Consider the following 22,802-nt stretch of genomic DNA (forward strand, 5'->3'; position numbering starts at 1 on the left):
TTTATATTTAAAATGAGATGTTTATCCTGTATTTGATTGTGTTTATTTGCAGTTAGTTACACGAATTCAGATATGTGATGAAATCGGATAGGAATGAACGGGTTTAARAGTTTTTAAGAGTTTAAGAGTTTTAAGAGTTTAAGAGTTTTTAAGAGTTTTAGTCAAATGCTTTATAATATAGTATAGATAACTTTAAAATTGATGACTTCAATTCAATGGAATCAACTTCTGTATTGAGAATACCCGAATCAACAATTGACAAATTCTAAATATGATCAAATCGGGATGCACAAAGGCTTAGCAAACCACTGTTGTTAGTACAGGAGTCTGTCATCTCTTTCCTACATTATTTCTTTGCAGACGCATAAGTCCTAAGCTTCTCCAGTATCCTTCTCTCACTGATGCGCAGCACCAGAGAATGATGCAACTTTTTCTCCCTCACAGGACACTTCTCAAGTGCTTCCACATCTTCCTCCATCGACCTCAACCCATAACATATTTCCCTACTATCTGCCAGTGACAACAAAGCACCTCGCACCCCTTCTGTCAGCAAGACTTTCTTGTTCCATTCACTGACCTCGCCCAATATGATTCTTTCCTTGTTAGATATAACTGTTATTGACTTATCAGAATTCTGGGCAGTTGATACCGCAAGATAAAACTCATTGTACGTCTTTTCGGGTAGCAACATTATGAATATCAACTTAAGCAACTCAACTTCTGGTTCACCATCATAAGATATTTCAAAGTATTCCGTCTGCAGGCTTGACAATTCAGGATGATATAATCTTCTCCATAAAGAAAGACGACTCCTAGTGTACCGAGATGAAAATTGAGATGAACTCCATTGGAGTACTAACTCTAGATCGATATTCACAATATCATATGGGTTATCTGGTTCGGTAAATCCGTATCTATGGAGCAAGGCAGCATTACCCATAGATCCATATGTGTTGAAGACCTGAAATGTGAACAGACATCAGGCTGCCACAAATGTAGAGGCACCATTCCACATAGACTGCAGATAGTAAACCAAACAAACCTGGTATATCCCACTTGAAAGTAGGGTTTGTGGGATGTGATGTATGCATACGTGACCTCTACCCCAAAGGGTAGAACACACATAATAGTAGTTCACAGGAAATGTTAAACTAAGCCCTAGCACTAGATGGATAATAATGCTTAAGGTTAGCCAATTCACAAATCGTTTTCAATTACCAATTCCGAGTACGAGGAAGTTGCTAACCTCAGCTCCAGCTTTAACATCCCTCACCAAAATCATTTCCAAAATTTCAGTGGTTGGGGAACATGCACCATCAGCACTAAAAGAACGTTTTGGTGAGGCAATGTCTGATTCATTTTGACGCAAAAGATCTCCATCAAGATCGTTGTCAACCTGATTTTCCATGTTTTCATCAGTATCATCGTCGGATTCGGAATGAGAAGATACAGAGGTGAAGTGTACATCCTCAGCATCTGTCTTGTGATTAAATCTGGGGACATGGTAAAAAAACCAGGAACATCAATCAGGAAGTATCATGGACTAAAAAGGCACGTAAATTATTGGCATATTCTTATCCTCCAAACACCCAAAAGTCCAGTTAGCATCTAACACAAACTATATTATCTATAATTTCTGCACTTCTGCAAAAAGGGTATGACGCCACCCATACCATACCATTTCCACAACTATCACGGGCGAGATAAATGGTGTTTGCCTTACGAGCGTGCAACCATTCACAAGTTGGATATCAAAACTTTGCTGTGAGGTGGTTATTTGTGTGCACATGTACAAGAAGTGAGAAATAAATGTTTATTGCATTAGACAAATGAAACTTCATGCTCCATGTTACAGAATGCAGAAGATACAACTTACAGGTCTGCCAAAGGAACCATCCCAAATCCATAATGTTCATCTATCTGAAAGGAACGGGAAGAGATCAAACTCTTTGCAGCAAAGTACTGTTCGACTCCAAAGTCATTAGGATCAAGTTTTATAGGAGCTGACTCCACAAAAGGCACAATACATGCTTTCCAGTCCTTGTACACAAGAGCTTTGTCTTCTTTAACCGTCTGTCTATACATATACCAAGTGATTAAAAACTGAGGTGAGCTGTCGGAGTGGCAAGATGGATCTATTAGTGATTTCAAATGCACAAATGGGTTCCTGATCAATATCAAATTCAAGTAAACCCTAAGAATTTCTACAAACAGGTGGAAGCTACATTAAATGTTAGAAACAAGTCGGCAAGTTAAAGGAATGTTGGTCGGAAATAAAAGCGAGAATTCATATAAATTGCGTGTTTGAGTGTCAAATTCAGTAAAACCTAACCTTATGAAGCTCTGTGCCGAGTAGGAGTTGGTCGATTTCATCGATAGACCAAAGCAAGGGCACCTCAGGGTTGCAGTCAGGCAAGAGCTGGAGGTAACCAAACCAAGGGGAGCGTTGGCCCAAGCTTTTCTCGTACATGAGAGCGACGGAAAGTGCCATATAACCTTCAAGACAGAAATCTTGGATGAGTGGGCAAGCGGCGGAGGACTTGACGGTCAGGCAACTGTGTTTGGGGATGGTGGCAATCAGGTCGCCATCATGTAAATCACACAATGCCTTCACCCATATTTGTAGGTCTTCTTGTTGTATGACGAGGTCGAGTGCGTCGCTGTATTCAATTGATTGGCATTTCATCCACCGTTTGAATGCTCTCATTCGCCGGGTGCTGGCCATCGCCGGAGGAGTGGTGGCGGTTCTTTGCCGTGCATAGGTTTTAAAGACATATTCCAATTCCAATTCCAATTCCACTCCGAATCCTACTATTTTTTGGGCCCGTTTTCCAAATTGGTCCAATCACCATTTACCAAACTTTTTACAAATTCTAACATTTTATCAGAGGCTAAAATAAATTAAATAGTTTTTTATTCTGATATTTTATTTTTAATTTTTCTTATTACAATAATATATTTTTAAAATATTTTTTATTAAAGCATCTTTTTTGAAAATTATAATATTTGGTAACATTTTAAATTAAATTTACTCATTATATCAGGGTTTTTTGCCACCTCATCGTACATGTGGGCTGTCTACATGTACAATAGTGCTCACATGACATTTCTTATTATAACATTGTACTTTCAAAACTACTTTATTATAACATCATCAATTTCTATTACAAAATTGTACTTTTAAAATAATTAATTCTTCATATTCTAAATCTCAAATCATTAAAATAATATAAATTTGTTACGTAAAAAGGTATTTTTTTTGGTTAATGTTTATCATATTATTTCTACATTTATATGACATTGACTTTTGTTTGTAGGTTTTCTCAATTTTGTTTTATTAAAACACCTTTCAAGGGTTTAATTATCGTACAAATACATGTTTCACTTATATATTAGAAAAAATAAAAAATTTCCAAAAACTTGATTATGGTGAAAGAAATAATCATGTTACCAAGTCGAAAATAATTAGGTTGTTGGTACAATGATTTTTAATCAACGACTTAATCTTAAAAAATTCAAATACTTTGATGCTTAATCAATCACTTTAATATTTTATAAGGGTCAATTTCCGGTGAGATGGTTGTGAAGAGGAGAATTTCCAAGTAAATTGATAATGCCGGCGGTTTTGGTGGTGGGGAGTTTGTTCGGCTTGGGATTGAAATAGGGAAAAGGTGATTGGGATTTTGCAGTTAGGTTTAACGATGAGAAAGGTTGTTCTTAGCAGGGCGCCGATGGCGGCCATTGTTGCAAATGCAGAGGAGAAGGAGGAGGAGGAGATGGATAAGGGGAACAAGGGGAGAGGTACATTTGATATTTTGTAAACATGTTTAATTTCTGATATTATAATTTTTAGTAAACATATTTGATTGAATTTACAATGTTTAAATGATAAAAGTATTAAAATTAAAAATACAATAGTGTAATAGAAATTGGTAATGTTATAATAAAATTATTTTGAAAGTACAATGTCATAATAAGAAATGTCATGTCAACACTATCGTATATGTGGACAGCTTACGTGGACGATGAAATGACAAAGAAAACTGTTACAATGGGTAAATTTAATTTAAAAAGTTACTCAATGCTATAACGAGTAAATTTTTGAGAGTATGATGCCCTACTAAAAAATATTTTAAAAATACATTGTTGTAATAAGGAAAACTGAAAGTAGAATGATATAACAAAGAAATTTGTAAAAGTAAGTTGTTGTTTCACGTATTTTGTCTTTATCTTAACATAATTTGTATTTTTATATCAAAATAATCATTATACTTTTTTAAGTAAATGATAGGGAAAAGTTAAAAAAAAAACCCGATAAGAATAATAGTTTAATCTTTAAACTAATTTTTAAATAAAAAAATCATTAAACTTTTTATTTTAAATGATTTAATCCCTCAATTATTTTTTTAAATAAAAAACTATTAAATTTTCACATTTTGAATAATCAAGACTCTAATTATTTTAATAAATGAATAAATAAATCATTAAACTTTTACAAATTGATTAATGTAATATTTTTTAGGTTAAAAGGATGTAAGTAACGAATTTTTGAAAATGTAATAGTCTATTTGCTAAAAAAATATTCGAAGACTTAATCAATCAAACGAGAAGTTTAATTTTTCCATTTAAAAAATGAAAGTTTAATTATATATATATATATATTTTTTTTTCATTGAGAAAAAATAATTTAAAAACTAATAACTCCATCAATAGTCAAATACGAAACAATGCTCTCACTTACTACTTACTAGCTAGTAGCCAATCATATGAGGTATTTTCCTTTCATATTTTTCCGATAATGTGAGCATTTTAAAAATGAAAAGAGAAATTCATGAGCATTGAATGTTAAGAACATGAAGAAATTAAAGAATACAAAAATTTGTATATAAAATCAAAATTCTAAAATTAAACCTAAATCTAAATCAACAATTCCATCAAACAACAATTGACCGCCACAATACAACTTTGTTACCGAAGAACAACGTCTTGTTGGTCCACCACCACCGACTCTCTATGATCCTCTTTCTCACCGGTGCCTACTGCTTCGACCCTGTTTGTTTCACGATTTACTACTTTGCGTGACCACCAATGTAAATTTCTAATTATTCCCAAATAAAAAGTTATTTTGATATTTATATTTGATTTGCAGGTAAAGTTCCATGGATTGTTTGATTTTATTTTTGTAGATGACAAGTACCATAAAAGGATGATGAATTGATCTCATCAAAATTCTACGCCGATACTCTTTGGAATTGGTCTTTAGTGGCTCACCGCTCAGCAAGTATATTAGGTATCATAGACATTCCGTGTTAGAGCTTAACAATGCTTCGGTTGTTGATCCAAGGGTGTAAATTTGCCAACTTCCTGAGAGAGATAGAGAGAGAGAGAGAGAGAGAGAGAGAGAGAGATGGAATCACTTTTGTGTTGCCATATAAGCTAGCAAATTTATAAAACAAATCAACCTCACAACAATTAATTCTTTGATGTTTCAAGTTTAGGTTAAGTTGAAAACTTGTAACCAATCGCGTTTAATTAACGTAATTTTGGTGAATACCATCATTTAGGAGACAAAAATTGTGATCACTGGAAAACTAACTCATATCTTACCGCTTAAACTATCCTTTAAGACGCATCAAGCTTATGGTAGGCATCGACTATGTAGGTTGATGCTCATTGCCATTGGACGAGATTATATCCATGTTACATTTAGGGACTGTTATAAAATGCCTACCGGGTAAGCGCTTACCAGGTCATTTACCTTGGCGGATGAACATGATAACGGCCGAGAATCTTCCCTTTAAGACACATCAAGCTTTACGGGAGGCATCGGCTATGTAGGTTGATGCTCATTGATGTCCAATGAGATTATATTCATGTTACAATTAGCGGCCGTTTATTAAATGCCTACCTGGTAAGCGTTTACTAGGTCATTTACCTTATGCGATGAATATGACAAGGACCGATAATTTTACTCTGTAAGAGCGATGATAGAGATTGAAAGTCTTATCCAATAAGCGCTTGTTGCATACAACACCATTTTGATGGACAGCACTCTTACTCGATACTTTAAGTTAAGAGTGTTAACTCGAATCAGTAAACGCTTACCGGATAAACGGCCGTGTAGCATCTTTTATGTCCTTAATATCATTTGTTGTGCAAGTGTTGACAAACCTAACTCTTGACATATTTTATGCAACATTTTCAAGAGTATTCATTCATAATCAAAAGGTTGATTGTATGAAAACCAGAAATCATCTTGGAAAGCATGCTACTAAGGGAAGCATGCCATGATTCATTTGTGAATAGTCAATAGATGGCATTAAAAAGGAAAAAGACACAAGTTACAGATTTCAAAGATTCAAAACAATACTCTCCCTGTAACCATTCCTATTATTAATCCAAAAGAGTGAATCTTTATTATCATCACCTGTAGCTTGATAAGCACTTTGTAAACCTGAGTAGTACTGCTAAACAAGTTATGCTTGTGAAAGTGGTCATTATAATACTATACATAAATTGAGATGAAGATATATTGCCAGGTTTGCAACCAAGGAGTTCCACAGATGTAGATGTAATCCATGAGCGAGGATTTGACTTTCTAATGTCATCCCTGCTACTTTACATGAATATGAATTACTTGCACTGATTATTTTGGTGTGTATTATAACTTACTATATTTTAACAATTTAATCAGAAAATCATAAAATTTAAACACATCCTAAAGTTGATAAGTATCCCATCGAGTCGCTGAGGCTACTATCTCTTGGATAGAGCAGTTGATAGTTGACGGAATTTAGGTTGCACCGTTATAACCCCAATCCTTGCCTCATAGTAATAATACCTGTCATTCAATATATACTTTCAGCCACATAACTAACATACTAATAAACAAGAAAAACGATATTACGGGGATTTTATAACCTCCTAAAGTATATCAAGAGATGAAGAAAGCGCACCCTTTTTCACTGAGGAAGTTTTTTATTGCTACCGGGAGCGCAGCTTCTCCTCGGCTGTGACTACCTTTCCCTGCAAAATCACAAGTACAGTCATCAATCACTGCTTTGTAACTTTCCAAAACCAGCACAAAATTTTCAATTCACTTGGTGTCGTTAAATTAACATCCAACTCTGTCCCAAAGTTCATGTCCTAATAAAAGCATATCTATAATAGGATAAACCCGAGTAGATAAATGCCAAAAAAGAATTCTTTTAACAAGGCGTTATAGTACATATAAGGTACCTTAACTTTTTATGTTCTTAACCTTAACTGTTATAATATTAGCATTTAAGCCCCATGTCATTCTCTTGATATTTACATTTCAAAGACTTGGAGAAATGTTGAAGAAGTTTTGATTCAAAAAAGTTGAAATATACAAAAGGATAACAAAAAGCCTATACTTGGCAACTATGTTTGTGACCTATCAGTGTTAAACTACAACTGTTGTCAGCATGTTCAATTAGCAATCCTCAATGATAGCCTATTCAACTCATATCCACCCTCCTCTCAATACCCTTGACTTCACCCTCTTCCAGATCCTACTGAAAATCGGCCACTCTAGTCCTATGCTTCAAAGAACTCCTATCAAGAGTTCATGTTCTCAGAAATGCCTAAAACTGCCATGTCCATCTTCAGCTGGTCACCCGACGTTCTCCTAGGCCTACTCCTCCTCCTCACCCCCTCAACCGTCAACTCTCCACTCTCTTGACGGATATTGACACCTGACTCCTACTAACATGCCCAAACCCTTAGTTCCAACAGAAAATTGTTGTTCGGAGTCCTATCTAGCATGGTCCACCACACATCCATCTCAACATCCTCAGCTCCGCAGCTTCCAATTTCTTCACTTGAGCCTTCTTAACAGCTTAACACTCAGAACCATACGACATAGTTGGTCTTATGGCTACCCTATAGAATTTCCCCTTTAGTTTTAATGATACCCTTTAATCACACAACACTCCCCTAGCCACTCCACTTCAACCATCCTTCCTTTATGCAGTGTGTAACGTCGTCTGCAATCTCACTCCCTAGAATCATTGAGCCTAGATACTTAAAAATATCTGGTTCCCAATGCTTACTTCTACACCCTCATCAAAGCGTTCCTCGCTAAAACTACACCACGTGTACTCTGACTTGGACTGACTAATGCACAAACCTGCCATTTCTAAAGCTCCCCTCCACCTCGCTAACTTAGTGTTTATCTCACCCTTAGACTTTGCTATGGGTGCAATATCATCATCAAATACATGCACCAGGATCACTATCCTCCATGTCTCGTGTAAGTTATGCTGTTAATCGCACAGCCATAGCGGTGCAATAGCGGGGCTATCGCGGTTAGCGGTCATGGAACAAATAGCAGTGGTCAAATAGCGGTCCCGCAATTAGCGGCGCTATTGACCGTTAAATGACCGCATTTTAAACAAAACAAAAAAAAGCAGCCGCATAACCGCTATTTGTAGATAGGCAGTTCTGGTGTTATAAAAGAAATTTTGTGGGCTTCTGCTTAGGACTTGCATTGGTTTTATTTTAATCCAACAATATCAAGGCTTCATTATTCTTATCTTTTGGACGAGGGCACCATTATTCTTATTTTTTTGGATTTGAACACCATTACTTTGACCTCTTGATTTGAATAAACGCATTCACATTGTTCATTGTTTTTATTTGGACTTGTACATCATTATCCTTATATATTTTTTATTGAATACATAAAATATGTTGAGTCATGTATGCATATGTATAATTCTAACTATTATATGAACCGCTATTTTTGGACCGCTATACCACCGCTTTACCATCTCGATAACTGCTATTTTAGATCACGAAATCGTGATTTCATATTTCGACCCGTTGTAACTAGGGCTGGCAACGGGTAGAATAAGGGTTATTCCGTTATCCAATTCATTTAAAATAGCGGGTAACGAAACGGGTAATTATCCATCTCATAAACCTATTGTCCATATCCTACCTACCATTAAAATAGGGGTAACTAACCGGATGATGGATAAATGGTAATACAAAATTTCATTTTGAACTATAAATAATATGGTTAGACCTCAAGCATGAATGTAAAACATAAATTCATAAATATACTAATTATTTTATATCTAATTTGTTATAGTAAACATTATAATATTATTCTAAATATAATCATAATATAATGTTTTAGAAACAATATAAAAATTGCAAAATAACACTTTTTGTTGTATTTATTTTTCCTACCTTGTGTTTCTCATTTAAATAATGAACTTTTTTACTCGATAAATATAAAAAGTAGAACTAAATTAACATTAATATACGACATATATATGATAGCATTATAAAAACATTAATATCTAACTTAATATATTTATGTGTGTGTGTGTATATATATATATATATATATAACTTTATATATAATATAATTATACAAACATAATGGATAACGAAAAACCATTTATCCATACCTTAATGTTATCCCAAGATTCAAGTATATATCAAGATTTATGTAAGAAAACTATGAATGCAATATGCCATCAAAGTGTAAACAGTATTATTCAGAGAGAATCTGAATTACAATACGTACAAAGTGATTAGGAAGATTAAAACAAAATAACTAACTCAAACTATTTATACCCCGAAGGTATTTATATTTTTAGTCCCTCAACTTGAATGCGAAATCTAAGTCTAACATTCTCCCCCTCTTGATTCAAGCCCAACTTCTTCTCTTCCGCAGTCCAAGGTGAGTTTCAATATTATTCCGGAAATTCAATGTGTCTTGAATAGCATCAAGTGCTCTAACAATCAGGTCCTTGTCTCTCTTATCCATCTTTTCCTTAGCTTTATCATCTACATCAAGCTTTAGATTTAACTTCTGTCGGATAAGCTTTAGAGTACCGTCAGAATACTTTTCAATCTCTGCAAATCTCAGAAAACATTTCTTCGACTTGGCATTCTGATAAATAATTCCGAACTCTGGATCTTCAAGAATCACATAAGTTGGGAAATTGTCAATCTCTGGCAAACTTTGGTTAGGTTGAAGAAAGTCGATTCTTTTCTGATTACTTTCTATCCCAATCTGAAAATCAGTAATCAAAGAATATTTTGCTTGTCGATGCACAAACAGCTTTACAACATTCAATGCCAAAGTCACATCTTGTGGTCTAATAGTTCTCCTCCTCATCTCATGATACAAGAACTCTAAATCTTCCAGCTCAAGATTAGAAAAGTTTGCTTCAGAAAATTACCATTCTTTTCCATCCTGTCTGATAACTTTGAGAGTTGGATAATATAGATTATAAGGTGGCGTTTGGTTCGCAAATTCAGAAGGAATCTGATGGAATTGGAATTTTGAATTCCATTAACCAAATTCCATTCGTTCTTTTTCACGGAATGAATTTTCAAAATCCTACAAATTCCACAAATAAAGGAATTTAACATTCCTTAGCAACTACATGGTATTTTGATGGAATGAAATTTTCTATTTTAATAATACCAAAGATGCTCTTAACACAATATACCCTAATCTCATAAAACCCAATACGACTATTGCGGTATTGCCGACTACCATCGATCTGAACCACCACCGACCACCATCGATTTGAACCACCGTTGATCTGAACCATCGTCGGCCACCGCCGATCTGATCCACCCTTGATTTGAACCACCATGGACCACCACTGGTCTAAACCACTATCGACCATCACCATCTGAACCACCACAGACCACCATTGATCTAAACCATCGCCAACTACTACTGATCTGAATCACCACCGGTCACCGCAGATCTAAACCACCACCGACCATCACCGATCTAAACCACCCCCGAACTGAACCACATTCGACCACCGCCGCTTGAAGCACCATGGACCACCACCGATTTGAACCAATGTCGACTACCGGTGACTACCACCGATCTGAATCATCGTCGGACACCGCCGACCACCAATGATTTGAACCATAAATCTTAACCACCACCGCCATCGCCGATCTAAACCACCGCGAACCACCGTCGATCTGAACCACTGCCGACCTCCGTCATCTGAACCACCGCAGACCACCACCGATCTGAACCACCGTTGACCACCACCGATCTGAACCATCGCCGACCATCGTTGATTTAGTAACATCATTTGGCTTGTGGTTATATTTGGGTTGTGTATTTTATATTGTTTTACATATTAAATAATTATTCTATTAAAGTACTTTTAGTTTGAAAAAAATTCAAAAAAGGGCATTTTGGTCATTTACCAATATCTCATTCCAATTCCAAAGCTACATTCTGTGAACCAAACAGATAGTAAAACTTCTTTGCTGAAATCTCCGTTAACTGTCACTATTTTCTTCTTAGTGTTCACATACTTTCTTAACGGACACTGAGCTTTCAACATGTAAATGTATTCTCTGATGTGATCCTGATTGAACTTTGTAATCCCCAAAACTTTAGCCGGATCCAATTCTTTCAACTGTCTCACATAAATTTCTATCATCTTCTAAGAAAGCAACTCTTAATTCAAATTCCTTAACATATTCCATTCCAATGTCTGTCAACCAAACAAGTGGTCAAACTTGACAACATTCCATTCCAATTCCTTCAAAGTCAAATTCCTTTAATGGATTCCATTCCATCAAAAAACATTCTGCGAACCAAACGCCACCTAATATCTTCGTCTGTTCCCATCTTGCAATTTGTTCAGTTTGTTTCACTACGGTAGTCTTTCGTACATTTGAAGATTCAGGTCGTTGTTGTACTACCGGAGGTTCAAATGCTTGTACCGGCTCAGCCTGTTGCACTTTGATAGATGGTTCAGGCATAGATACAACATCAGCAGCATTAAATTCACCAAATTCAACAAAGTCTTTGTCTGAAAAAGATATCAGATCTTCTACCTCATCCTTTATTCTCAATACAGCTTCTTCTGCCTTATCCACCTCAGGCTCATCAGCATCTGAATCATTGTAAATAATATCTGTAAACATATCATTTACCATCTTCAACTCAGCTTCCCTAGCTGCAGCATCCTCAGGCTTTTCAACCCTTAGATCTGTTTCATCAACCAATACAATTTGAACTGTTTGCCTTTCATTTCTATTGACATTCTCACCAGAAACCAGAAACCTGAAATCATCTTGTTTAGTTTCATACCCTCACCACTAGCAACAATAGCCTCAATAACTGTTTGTCTCTTCTCCCCCTCATGTTGATGAAGATCGTCCTGATCATCATGCTTTATCCAAGATTCAAGTATATATTAAGATTTATGTAAGAAAACTATGAATTCAATATGCCATCAAAACGTAAACTATATTATTGAAAGAGAATCTGAACTACAATAAGTACAAAGTGATTAGGAAGATTAAAACAAAACAACTAACTCAAACTATTTATACCCCAAGGGTATTTACAGTTTTAGTCCCTCAACTTGAATACAAAATCTAAGTTTAACATTTATCCACTAAAATTTCAGGTAAACGAGTAACGAATAAAATAAATGGATAACATTTTCTTTATCCATACCATCGAAACATTACGGGTAACGAGTTTACCCTAACCTATTGCCAGCCATAGCTGTAACGGCATAATGCGTAAGCTCATCCAAGATTACGGCAAAAAGACATGGGCTTAGTGTTGATCTCTAATGCAAACCTATTTCTACTAGATAATACTCAGTCTCACCAACTTGGGATCTAACAGAAAGTTTTACAGTACGGAATCGTGAGGCGAGGCGTTTAACCTTTGCGAGGCAAGGCTTACACCTTGAGGCAGAAACATACTGAACAATAATCACGGAATATACATGCACAAAATATATATGCTAAAAAATATATCATACATATATATGTATACACTAACAAAGAACATATATATTTATACAAAATGATATACTAACAAATAAAAATATAATATACTCATAGGTTTAAATAAAATACTTGGATGCTTGAATGTAGCATGTTAAAAAAATATTTTAAGATATATATACATCCACACAAGAGAGAAGTGAATCGTCTTGAGATAGAGCACAAGACAACCGTTCTTTTTTACGTTTGGCTCTTTAGTCTTTGTGTGTGTGTGTGTGTAATTATACATTATGTGTGTGTGTGCGCGCACGCGCGCAACGTGAGCTATGCTATTACAGTGGTCAAACTCCCAAATAGCGGTCAGAACCATGATTTGGTATAGCGGTTATTGTGATGGTAAAGCAGTGTTATGGTGGTCCACAAATAGCGGTTCATGTAATAGTCACAATTATATATAAATGTATGAGTGTATGCATAACATAATATATATTTTGAAGATGAACATAAGAACACGTGAATAGAAGAGATGACAAGCAATGGATGGTGGAAAACAATGTTGTTGTGAAGAAAAGATGCATATTAGTAGACTAAAATAGAAGAGATGAGAGAGGAATAGCGAGTTTATACACCAATATTGCAAATCAAAATCAGCTCCCTCGCTCACAGTCCCTAAACCAACTTCTCTAAACCCTTTAAAAGGCCAACTGCAAGCCAACTCTCGATTGCAGTTTTCACACCGCCATTGCAAATCAAATTTGCAGCCCAATTGCGGTGATTAGCGCTGCTATTAGCGTAACCATTATTTCCTCTAGGACCGCTAACCGCTATAGCACCACAATTAACCGCACAGTGTGAGTGAGGGAGAAGTAAATGGCTTTGAAAGAGAGCAAGTGGCAGCTGTTCTTTATGTGTATATATATACAGATTATACATATGTATGTATGGGTGTTTGTTAGGCAGAAGTGAAGTTTTGAGAGAGAGCAAGTGGCAGCTGTTCTTTTTGACTTTTTGGTCTTTGTATTGAATATAAAAAGGGCCACCCACATCACATATCAGATGTGTACGCCCTCTATGCCTCACCGCCTCACCAATTCAAAGTGTACGATCAATTGAAGCTGTGAGAGGCGGCACCCCAAGCTCGGTTTTTGCCACCTCGCCTCAAGGCTACGCCTTAACCGAGTTTTAAAAGCATGCCTAACACAAGTCATCATCCTAACGTACATATCTTGGATTTCCCTAGCATGCATCCATGGGACAATCTAACCTCCAAGCTCTTCTAAATCCTACAATGCGGTACACTATTGTACGCCTTCTCTAGATTTATGAACACCATATGTAGATCTCTGCTAGGTTCTCTATATTTTCCATTAGCCTTCTAAGAAGGTGGATCGCTTCAATTGAAGACCTCCCTGCATGAACTAGAATTGGTTTTCCGTAACCTGCGACTCACGCGCCGAACCCTAACCTCAATCGCTCTCTCCTAAAGTTTCATGGTATGACTCACAACCTTAATACTTCCATAATTATCACAATTCTGCACATCTCCTTTGTTCTTATATAGCGGCACTATCACACTAAATCTCCACATCTTCAGGCAATCAAACTGTTCTAAAAATGACATTAAAGAGTTTTGTCAACCAATGTATGCCCAACTCCCCTAAGGACTGCCATGCCTCAAAGGGAATCAGGCCAGCCTCTACGGCCTTGCCCTTACACATCGTCCTCGCATCTTTTAACTTCACCCTTGGTAATACATCGGCAAAAACTACAGTTGCAAATCAATAGCAGACCTACAATGCTCTCCCCCTCCCCCTCCCTCTCGCTAGACTCATTAAACATCCGCTTAAAGTAACCATCTCTCTCTAATGTCCTGTTCTCATCTTTGATATACCTTACACTTCCTATGTCCCGACACCTTTAATCCCTAGCCTATGCCAGTTTGTAAATTTCTATCCCCCCTTGGGATCCAAGCACCTATACATGTCCACATAAGCCTTATCCTTTGCCTTAGCCACTACCTTTTTGGCTTCTTGTTTTGCTTCTTTATACAAGACTTGTACCCTACTCCTCTCCCTGACAGCCCTATACATGCTAAGAGATCCTTAAAACAAATACTTACGCTTACCCTAACCTTCAATTGAACCTCATTACTGTGACCATCCATTGAACCTCGTCACTGTAACCATCGATTGAACCTCGTCAACCTAACCTTCGATTGAACCTCTTTGACATCACTCCTAGAGTATCATGGGCAGCAACTACAATGGTCCTCCCTTCTCATCATCTCCATTAACCCCATTTTAGTAAGCATACAAATGTACAAGTATAAAGATATATTAATAAAACCTAAATCAATTATTCAGTATCATCACAAATTCATATTTAATTTTGTAAGTAACTCAAAACCTAATAGAATAAAGAAACAACCCACTTCTTCATGCCCAAGCTCCTTCATGTCACATCTCCTAGGATCAAGAATTCATAAACAAATAATGCAATTGCAGGAAACAAAAAAAAAAGAACATGATACTTGCATCATTTTTGAAAAGGCTTAAATCCAGAGGATTGCCAGCCTTTTTAAAGATAACCGACTCATTTTTGTCCTAGGACATCACTAACAGTGCACCCTAATATACCTTCTCTATTGCCATTATCATATATTGAATCTACTTAAACTAAAAATCAAAAACCAAAAAGGGGTTTACATAAATAGCCATAAGTCGGATGAAAATATTGGAAAAGGTAATTGTGGAGCAAGCACCCTCAGAGCATGAATGCAATACCTATAATGTCTACGATACAAACTACCAACACCTCCTGAAACCACCTCATGTTGTGGTTGCTTCATCACCATGACAACTGCTAATGGAGGGTATACCAAAAGCTTCATGTTCCATTCTAAGTTGTGGGTTAAAAAAACTACAACCAATCACTAATACAGGTCACATAATACAAATATGCAATTACTCATTGCCATTATATTCAAGATCCTTCATGATCTACAAGGAAAATCAGAAGCTCATATTCCATTCAAGGTTGTGGCATAAGAAAAGATAATAGATCATAAAGTTAAACCATAATATGAGGAAAAGCTTCTCTCCTTCCTTCCCTCTTTAAAGTGATTTTAGTTGTTTCCCTTCTTTTTCATTCATGAACATTTTTATTTAAGGTTCTTTTACCCATTTGACATATGTCAGGAGAGACAATGGTACTAGAAAGCTTATTGGGATCTTTTTTACTGTTTCTTTGCAAATAAAAACAAACTGAAACAGACCATGATAATCAGATAATATGTCCTAAAAGTTTTGGTTTTCTTCTGCTTAGAGAGTTGAACATGATTGATTTATGTTCTTATTAGTGTTAGACGCTATATCAGGAATCAGGATATCATCTCTAATTATGTTACAAATAGATTGTTTCCCTAGTACATAAATAGTTTGATTTGGCTCCAAGCCTCATCATACAATACGTGTATGATTCTTGGTAATAACATAATACGGCATTGGCAGACCCTAATTTGTTTCAATCATCAAAATGCAGCATATTAAATTAGCACTCTATACATAGCACAATCAATAGTGATGTGCATAAGATTGTGCGTTTATCACCTGTAATGACCTCTAACAATCTTGGCCTTGATGCTTGTTGTGCATCTAACTTCTCTGTTTTTGGATTGACAGACTTGAGAGATGCGGCCTGTGTAGAGAAAACGTTGAGATTGGTTTTATCAGGTTTTTTAGAACGAGTCCCTGATACTTGAGACTCTATCTTCAGTAAGTGCTCTAGCAAAACTTGCACTGCTTCTGCGGCATGAAGCCCATGCAAGTCCAATTTCCAATCATCATTTTTACAGTTCCTGATGGCTAGAATTTCCTTCGCTGCCTTTGCATTAAGTTTTTCAGAAGTCCTCCATTCTTCTCGAGCCTTCGCAGAAAATTCTTGTACAGCAGCATGATCTCTTCTTAGATAGGCCTCAGTGGCTGCTTTTGAGTGCCGAGAGGCTAACCTGTTAACCAAAACATGATGTAACCTTGAAGGTATCCAATAAATGACTTCAGGAGTCAGGAAACCACACATTCATGGTAAATGAAAAGTTGAATACAGTGAAGATACAAATAAACCAAAAAATAGAACAACACCCTGCTGCAGCTAAGATTCTATAACGAAGAAAAATAATGTATAGAATTTATTTATGGAAGTACAACCTGGAATATCCATTTTTAGGTTCATAACTACCAAAAACCTGTCAACCATAGGACCTGCTTGTGTTACATGAGAGAGAGGTTTCAGGATTGGCTTGTTTGTAAAAGGGTCTAGCTTTTTTTTTTCGTCTTGATTTCTGATTCTCTAAGGCTTCTAGATGCAAAAAAAAAAAAAAAAAACGAAATGCTTCAAATATCAGGTCAAGTTATGTAACTAAGTCTGAAAACATAAAATATCCATACTCACTCTCCAAATAGTAAGGGTTTTGATATTTTGCTTTATACATTTTCTCCTCACCCATATATTTTCTTATTCATACATGCCCATCTCCTTGGCTTGTAGTGTGTGTTATATGTCTCCTCTTCCCTCTACATTCTCTTGCTTTTTTGTTCAGTTTCTCTAAATACTTCTAGGTTTGTTGTGTATATGTTGTAGAACATGGCATTACCATATGATTTGATGAGCAAATACGTTGATGGATTACTTCAGTAAAATTTAGAAACTTCGACTATGCATCTCTTTTAGTTCGTCTGTCCACTTTATTTGACATGTGTATACATATATGTCCAACGATCAGATTTTAGTAATTTTCAGAAGCCAAACCCACACACCCAATTGACTGTCTTACTACAGCTTTCGTTTCAGTTACTGATTCGCCTATCCTCTCCCTTCCGGTCGACCTAGTTTTTATTCCTCTATCTAGGCCAACATTCATTCTAAGACTGCTTCAAGAAAGATAGTTGTAAAAACATCAGAGCAATATATCGTAGTGTAGCATATCTGCCCCCTTCCCATGCTTCCAGGGTAATATATTGTAGACATCTACTACTGGTACATCATTATACTGTAATGCTCCAGATTATAAATTTAAGAATTATCAGCTCAAAATTTAGGATTTGTGGACGAGAAGATATGGCTTTTTTTACTTGGTTGATAAATTAATATCATCAACCAACCCAACCATCTTACTGTTAACATCATCTATAACCCCTCTACGTTGGCGACAGGTTTCATGCTTAAATCCACCAGCAAAGTGAGAGGTTAGATCTTCACATTGTTGTTGCTTCCAAAAGTTTGGGGCTTTAATTCCTTTCTTAGAGACAATGAAAATGTCTTTTTGTAAAAGGCATTTTCCTTGTTCAATGTCACACCAAGATACCAAGTCCAATTACAAACATTTCATTTAAATGACTTCCAAAATAGACTATCATTTTGACCATCTTTAGTTAAAGCATCACAATCAATATCGACAATCAACAAGTTCTTCTAACAGTTGACTCCTTACAAGCCACATAAGGATCACCAGTGCACTAAAGATAAGGCAAGAGCAAAACCTAATTAAGGATGACGTCAATCCATATAACCAACCACCCTTGAGCTATCATGTTAACCAATTTCCGTTGAACAACAAAAACAAGAACATTTCCATGCATACCCTCATATGACCTTTCTAATCTAAAGCATTCGAAAAGAGGTTAATCATCTTCTCTTTATTTTTTGAGGCAATATGAGCTCTCAAACCCAGAAAAGGCATAGAGAAATTAAGGGGTCCAAAGAACTGTTTCGAAGATACAAATCTTATACATTTCACCCATTGACGACCTGCCCATATATGATATATCTTTACAAAATTAGTAGATTGCCTAAAATGGACACACACGTATGACATACATTTTGAACAGACATAGAGACCAGAGGATACATTCTAAAGCATTTCTGTAAGGATTGGGAAGGCAAGTCATCATGCATAGTCTTTCCTTTACATTTTTGTAAGGATTGGTACAACATGACCTCTCAGACCCAGAATAGAAGCACATATATATCCTAAACAAACTTCCACCTTAGTTTTAGAATCAAACTGTCTGAGCTAATAAAACATAGTATTCCCTTCACAAGGTCTTAGTATACTTAACTGTAACACCCTAGTTTTATATTTGTTAAATTACAATGTTTTAAGCCTTAAATACAAATATTATGAGCAATTTAAGTACTCTAAAAAGGTTCCAGCAGCTGCAGCATCTAATAAATTATCATATTTTCAAGGCAAGTAGCTTACAAGGCAAGGCATGGGAAATCAAACCTAAGGTGATGAATTATAGGGGCTAGAAGTGTGTTGGCAAGCTATTTGATGACTAAGCAAGTCTAGTAAGCATGACTAAGTAAGTTAGTGATGAATTGTAAAGGCTAAAAGCATGAGTTGGCAAGACTATTAGATTACAAGGCAAGTCTAAGAAGCATGACAAGGAAATACTAGAAGCATGATGTCTTATCCTCAAGTAGGAGGTGTAAAACTCTCATAAGAGTACATGTTTGAGAGCAAAAAAAACAAGTAGCTAATGCAATGAATTTACCTATAAATAGGAGTTGAAGTGTTACCATTAGCTCCATACCAAAAATAAGAAATCTCTCTCTTTATACATAATCAAGCTTGAAGAAAGAAATTAAGGGAAAAGCTAGGCATAATCAAGGTGAGTACTTATGAGATTTATGAGCTACATACATGCTATATAAAAGTATTTTATGCATTACAAGATATTTTGGCATGTTGCCATGAAAATGTTCTACATTTACATACACCCAAGATATGCATGATGATATGTTCTGATACAAGTATGTGTTTCACACGCAAGGCATGAAAGTGTTTACATGTTATGATACAAGTATGTGTTACACAAGGCATGAAAGTTTTTACATGTTATGTATGACCATAAATATCCAATGTACGACCATAAATATCCAATGTACGGTGTATTACAAGAAGGGACGTCTTGCAAACGAACCTTACAGGCAGCCTTTATGGACCCGGGCGTTAGCAAACCTCAAGACAAATATGGCATACTAACATGTTTCAAGTGAGATCTCAAAACAATATTTATGCATGATAAAAAGATTATTTTTGTACATGATCAAGAGTTTTAGTGAATTACTATTCACAAAAAGTTAAGCATCATGAAAATTGTTTATTCATGAAACCATAACTACTCACTAAGCTTTTTAGCTTATATATCTCATGTATGTATCTCAAGAAAGGAGTGAAGAAGATTTGCATGAAGTGGTAATTACAAATCAATAGCAAGTTATATTGTATTATAAGCTATTGAATTAAGTTTCCGCTAGTATTTCATCTTTAATGTAATTATAAGCTATGTTATAAATAAAGTTGAATTTCAAGCTCATATTCAAGACTTAGTAGTTTTGATTATAAAGTAATGGCACCCGATTTAGGATTTGGGGCGTTACATTAACCATGTTAACTTAGTGAGAAAAAAATTGCACAAATTCTACCCTCAAAAATTGTAATCATACCTCATTGCCCTGATTGCCTCTTTTCGATGCATTAGGTACATATCATCATCTTCCCATTCAGGCTCCACTGGAACCATATTCAATCTATCCATGATAAGCCCTGGCGGTGCATTATCATGAAGGAACACCTTCCCAGAAGTATGATCATCTGAGGGTTCGTCATTCTTAATAGCAAGACTACTCTGAGAGACCTGGGCTGATTCTGGAAAGTTTGTGGTCTCTCCTATATGTACATCTGTATTTTCTAGCCTAGAACTATCAAGATAAACGTCCTCCATATTATCCTCAAACTCTGTTTCCTTCTTTTCCAGCAACCTACCAGGAGAAGCCATCTCTCTTAGTAGATCCGAGGCTTTGTCAATATCATTATCTACAGCTGTCACTATATCCTCTACTAAGTTCTCGTTAGCCCAAGGATGAAGGTCCTTCAGCTTCTCATAAATTTGAGAGACATCATTTTCTATATATTTGGCAGTCATCCTTTCACTCTGGCTATTTTCCAATAATGTGTGAGCATGTACCTGTGGAACATCCCTAACTGCTACTAAACTTGGAACATTTTGAATATTAGCAACATATAAAGGGCTATGATTATTTTCGCTGGCCATCATGTTTGGAACACTTGCCGAGTGAGCTAGCACTGAGGAGAAGGATCTCCCAACGAGATCACCATTTCTTGAACGATTTTGGCAATGATCCCATGTACTAATATTGCTTGAGATAAGTGGGTATGGGTGATTGTGTGTTTCATGATCAATGACTTCTTTTTGTTGCTTCTTAGGGTCAAATGCAGCCCATCCAGAAGTTTTGGCTCTCCTCCAAGACATCTTCACGTCGCTCTAACTTTCAAAAACTCTCATATATGAGAATAATGCACTACCTCTCCTGTCTGTGCTTGCACAATAAAGTGGAGGACCTGACATAACAAATACCAGAGAGAATGGGAAAATATGAGTGTATCTAAGGTCACCAACCGACTGGAATACATGATGGCAACTGCCAAGAAACAAATATGATGAGTGTGATAAAGAATACGGCCAATGGGCCACGTATTTGATCATAATTGATATAGTAATAATCCTTCTCACTTGTGTGGATTAAAACAAGACAAAAACAAAGATAAAAGCTAAGGCAATCTGGTATAAGGGAGTATTCGATTGGTAAGCAAGCCAAGGATCGACACACAAGCTTTTTCCGTATCCATGTGAAACTACATTTAGAAGAAGGGTATCTGGAGTTAAAAGTCATGACAAGAATACAATTCAAATGGTGGAGCTTGAAGCTATGGGACATTTTTACATGGGGGCAAAAACGAGGGTAACTCACAGAAAGTCGCAAATACACATACACACATAGCTGGGACTGGCCCCAATAGGTAGTAATAAGCTATACAAAGTGATGATGGTGATATCATGCTCCTTCATTAAGTTCCTCAGATGAAATTTAAACAAGGGCAATTCCTGCTTGCTACTAGCTCCAAGCCTCCAACCAAGTTAACCTTTTGACACTTGAACAAGGATTAACCAGCTCCTTCTCCGTTTCGAACAAGTCCAAAACCCCAAAAAGAACATCACAAATTCTTGTCAGCAGCGTTCCATTCCAAATTTCGATTACCAAATGTTCTATTACTAGACAGAAAGCAAGAAATTTCAAAATCTCCCCAAGACTTGAAATTGAATGAGCCAATCAATAGGTAAAAGAGAAAAAGAAAGGGAAACATACCAATTAGGGTGGTCCGCAGTTGAAATTGAAGTTCGTCGTCCGTGGGTTGTGGCCGTGAGCCTCCTCCGCCTCCCCACGTCCGATCGTCAACTGTTTCGTTTTGCTTTCTTCCCAATTTCCTTTTGGCTTCGTCTGTACGGCTATCGGCATTTTACCCTTTTTCCCTCGGTCTGCGCTAATGGATTGGTGACGATCACCGTTGACCTAAAACAATATGTCTACGTAATCCCTGGATCCTTGCGGGTACATCAAATTATTTAGGGAAAGCACTACCCTAGTATCTATGTAAACAGGGTTTTTAAAGAAAAAAAAAAAAACGTAAATCCGTCCACCCCAACCCGTAAATCAAATCCGTAAATCAAATCCGTCAAATCGTTAACCCCGTCAATTAGGAGGGTTGAAATTGGGTTGAGCCTAACTCAACCCGCCCAACCTGTCAACCTGTCAGTAATATATTTATATTATATTATAAAGCATTTGACTAAAACTCTTAAAAACAACTTTTTATACATAAAGTATTGTTTATTGATGCATATTACTTAAAATTCAAGATTACAAGTAGGATATGCATAAGTACAATTTATTAAAGCTCTATACTTGAATTCGTCTAACTAACTGTAGATAAACATAATCAAATATTAGATAAATATCTCATTTTAAATATAAAAAATATAATTAGGATAATCATTGATAACTATGAGAATACTTAGTTATTATCTTTATAAAAAATTATATTATTAAACCTAAATTAAATTTCTTTCTTACTAAACCTAAATTAAATTATAATTAAAAAATTT

General features: G+C 36.0%; 2 protein-coding genes across 2 annotated transcripts; both read right to left on the minus strand.

Moving 5' to 3' along the window:
- Positions 1–270: 270 nt before the first annotated feature.
- LOC112528384 (ribosomal lysine N-methyltransferase 3) lies at positions 271–2,725 on the minus strand. Its single transcript, XM_025139406.1, has 4 exons — positions 2,333–2,725; positions 1,877–2,073; positions 1,247–1,493; positions 271–961 (listed from the first exon to the last, which is right to left on the minus strand). Exons 1-4 carry the CDS (start codon positions 2,723–2,725, stop codon positions 347–349), a joined length of 1,452 nt encoding a protein of 483 aa, XP_024995174.1. The 3' UTR covers positions 271–346.
- Positions 2,726–6,485: 3,760 nt separating this feature from the next.
- On the minus strand, positions 6,486–22,197 carry LOC112518998. The gene is made up of 5 exons (XM_025126859.1): positions 22,006–22,197; positions 20,284–21,199; positions 16,383–16,780; positions 6,957–7,026; positions 6,486–6,841 (listed from the first exon to the last, which is right to left on the minus strand). Exons 2-5 carry the CDS (start codon positions 21,108–21,110, stop codon positions 6,757–6,759), a joined length of 1,380 nt encoding a protein of 459 aa, XP_024982627.1. The 5' UTR covers positions 21,111–21,199; positions 22,006–22,197; the 3' UTR covers positions 6,486–6,756.
- Between the last annotated feature and the right edge of the window lie 605 nt (positions 22,198–22,802).

This window comes from Cynara cardunculus (assembly GCF_001531365.2).
Source record: "Cynara cardunculus var. scolymus isolate 2C chromosome LG 1, CcrdV1, whole genome shotgun sequence".
Classification (NCBI taxonomy): Eukaryota; Viridiplantae; Streptophyta; class Magnoliopsida; order Asterales; family Asteraceae; genus Cynara; species Cynara cardunculus.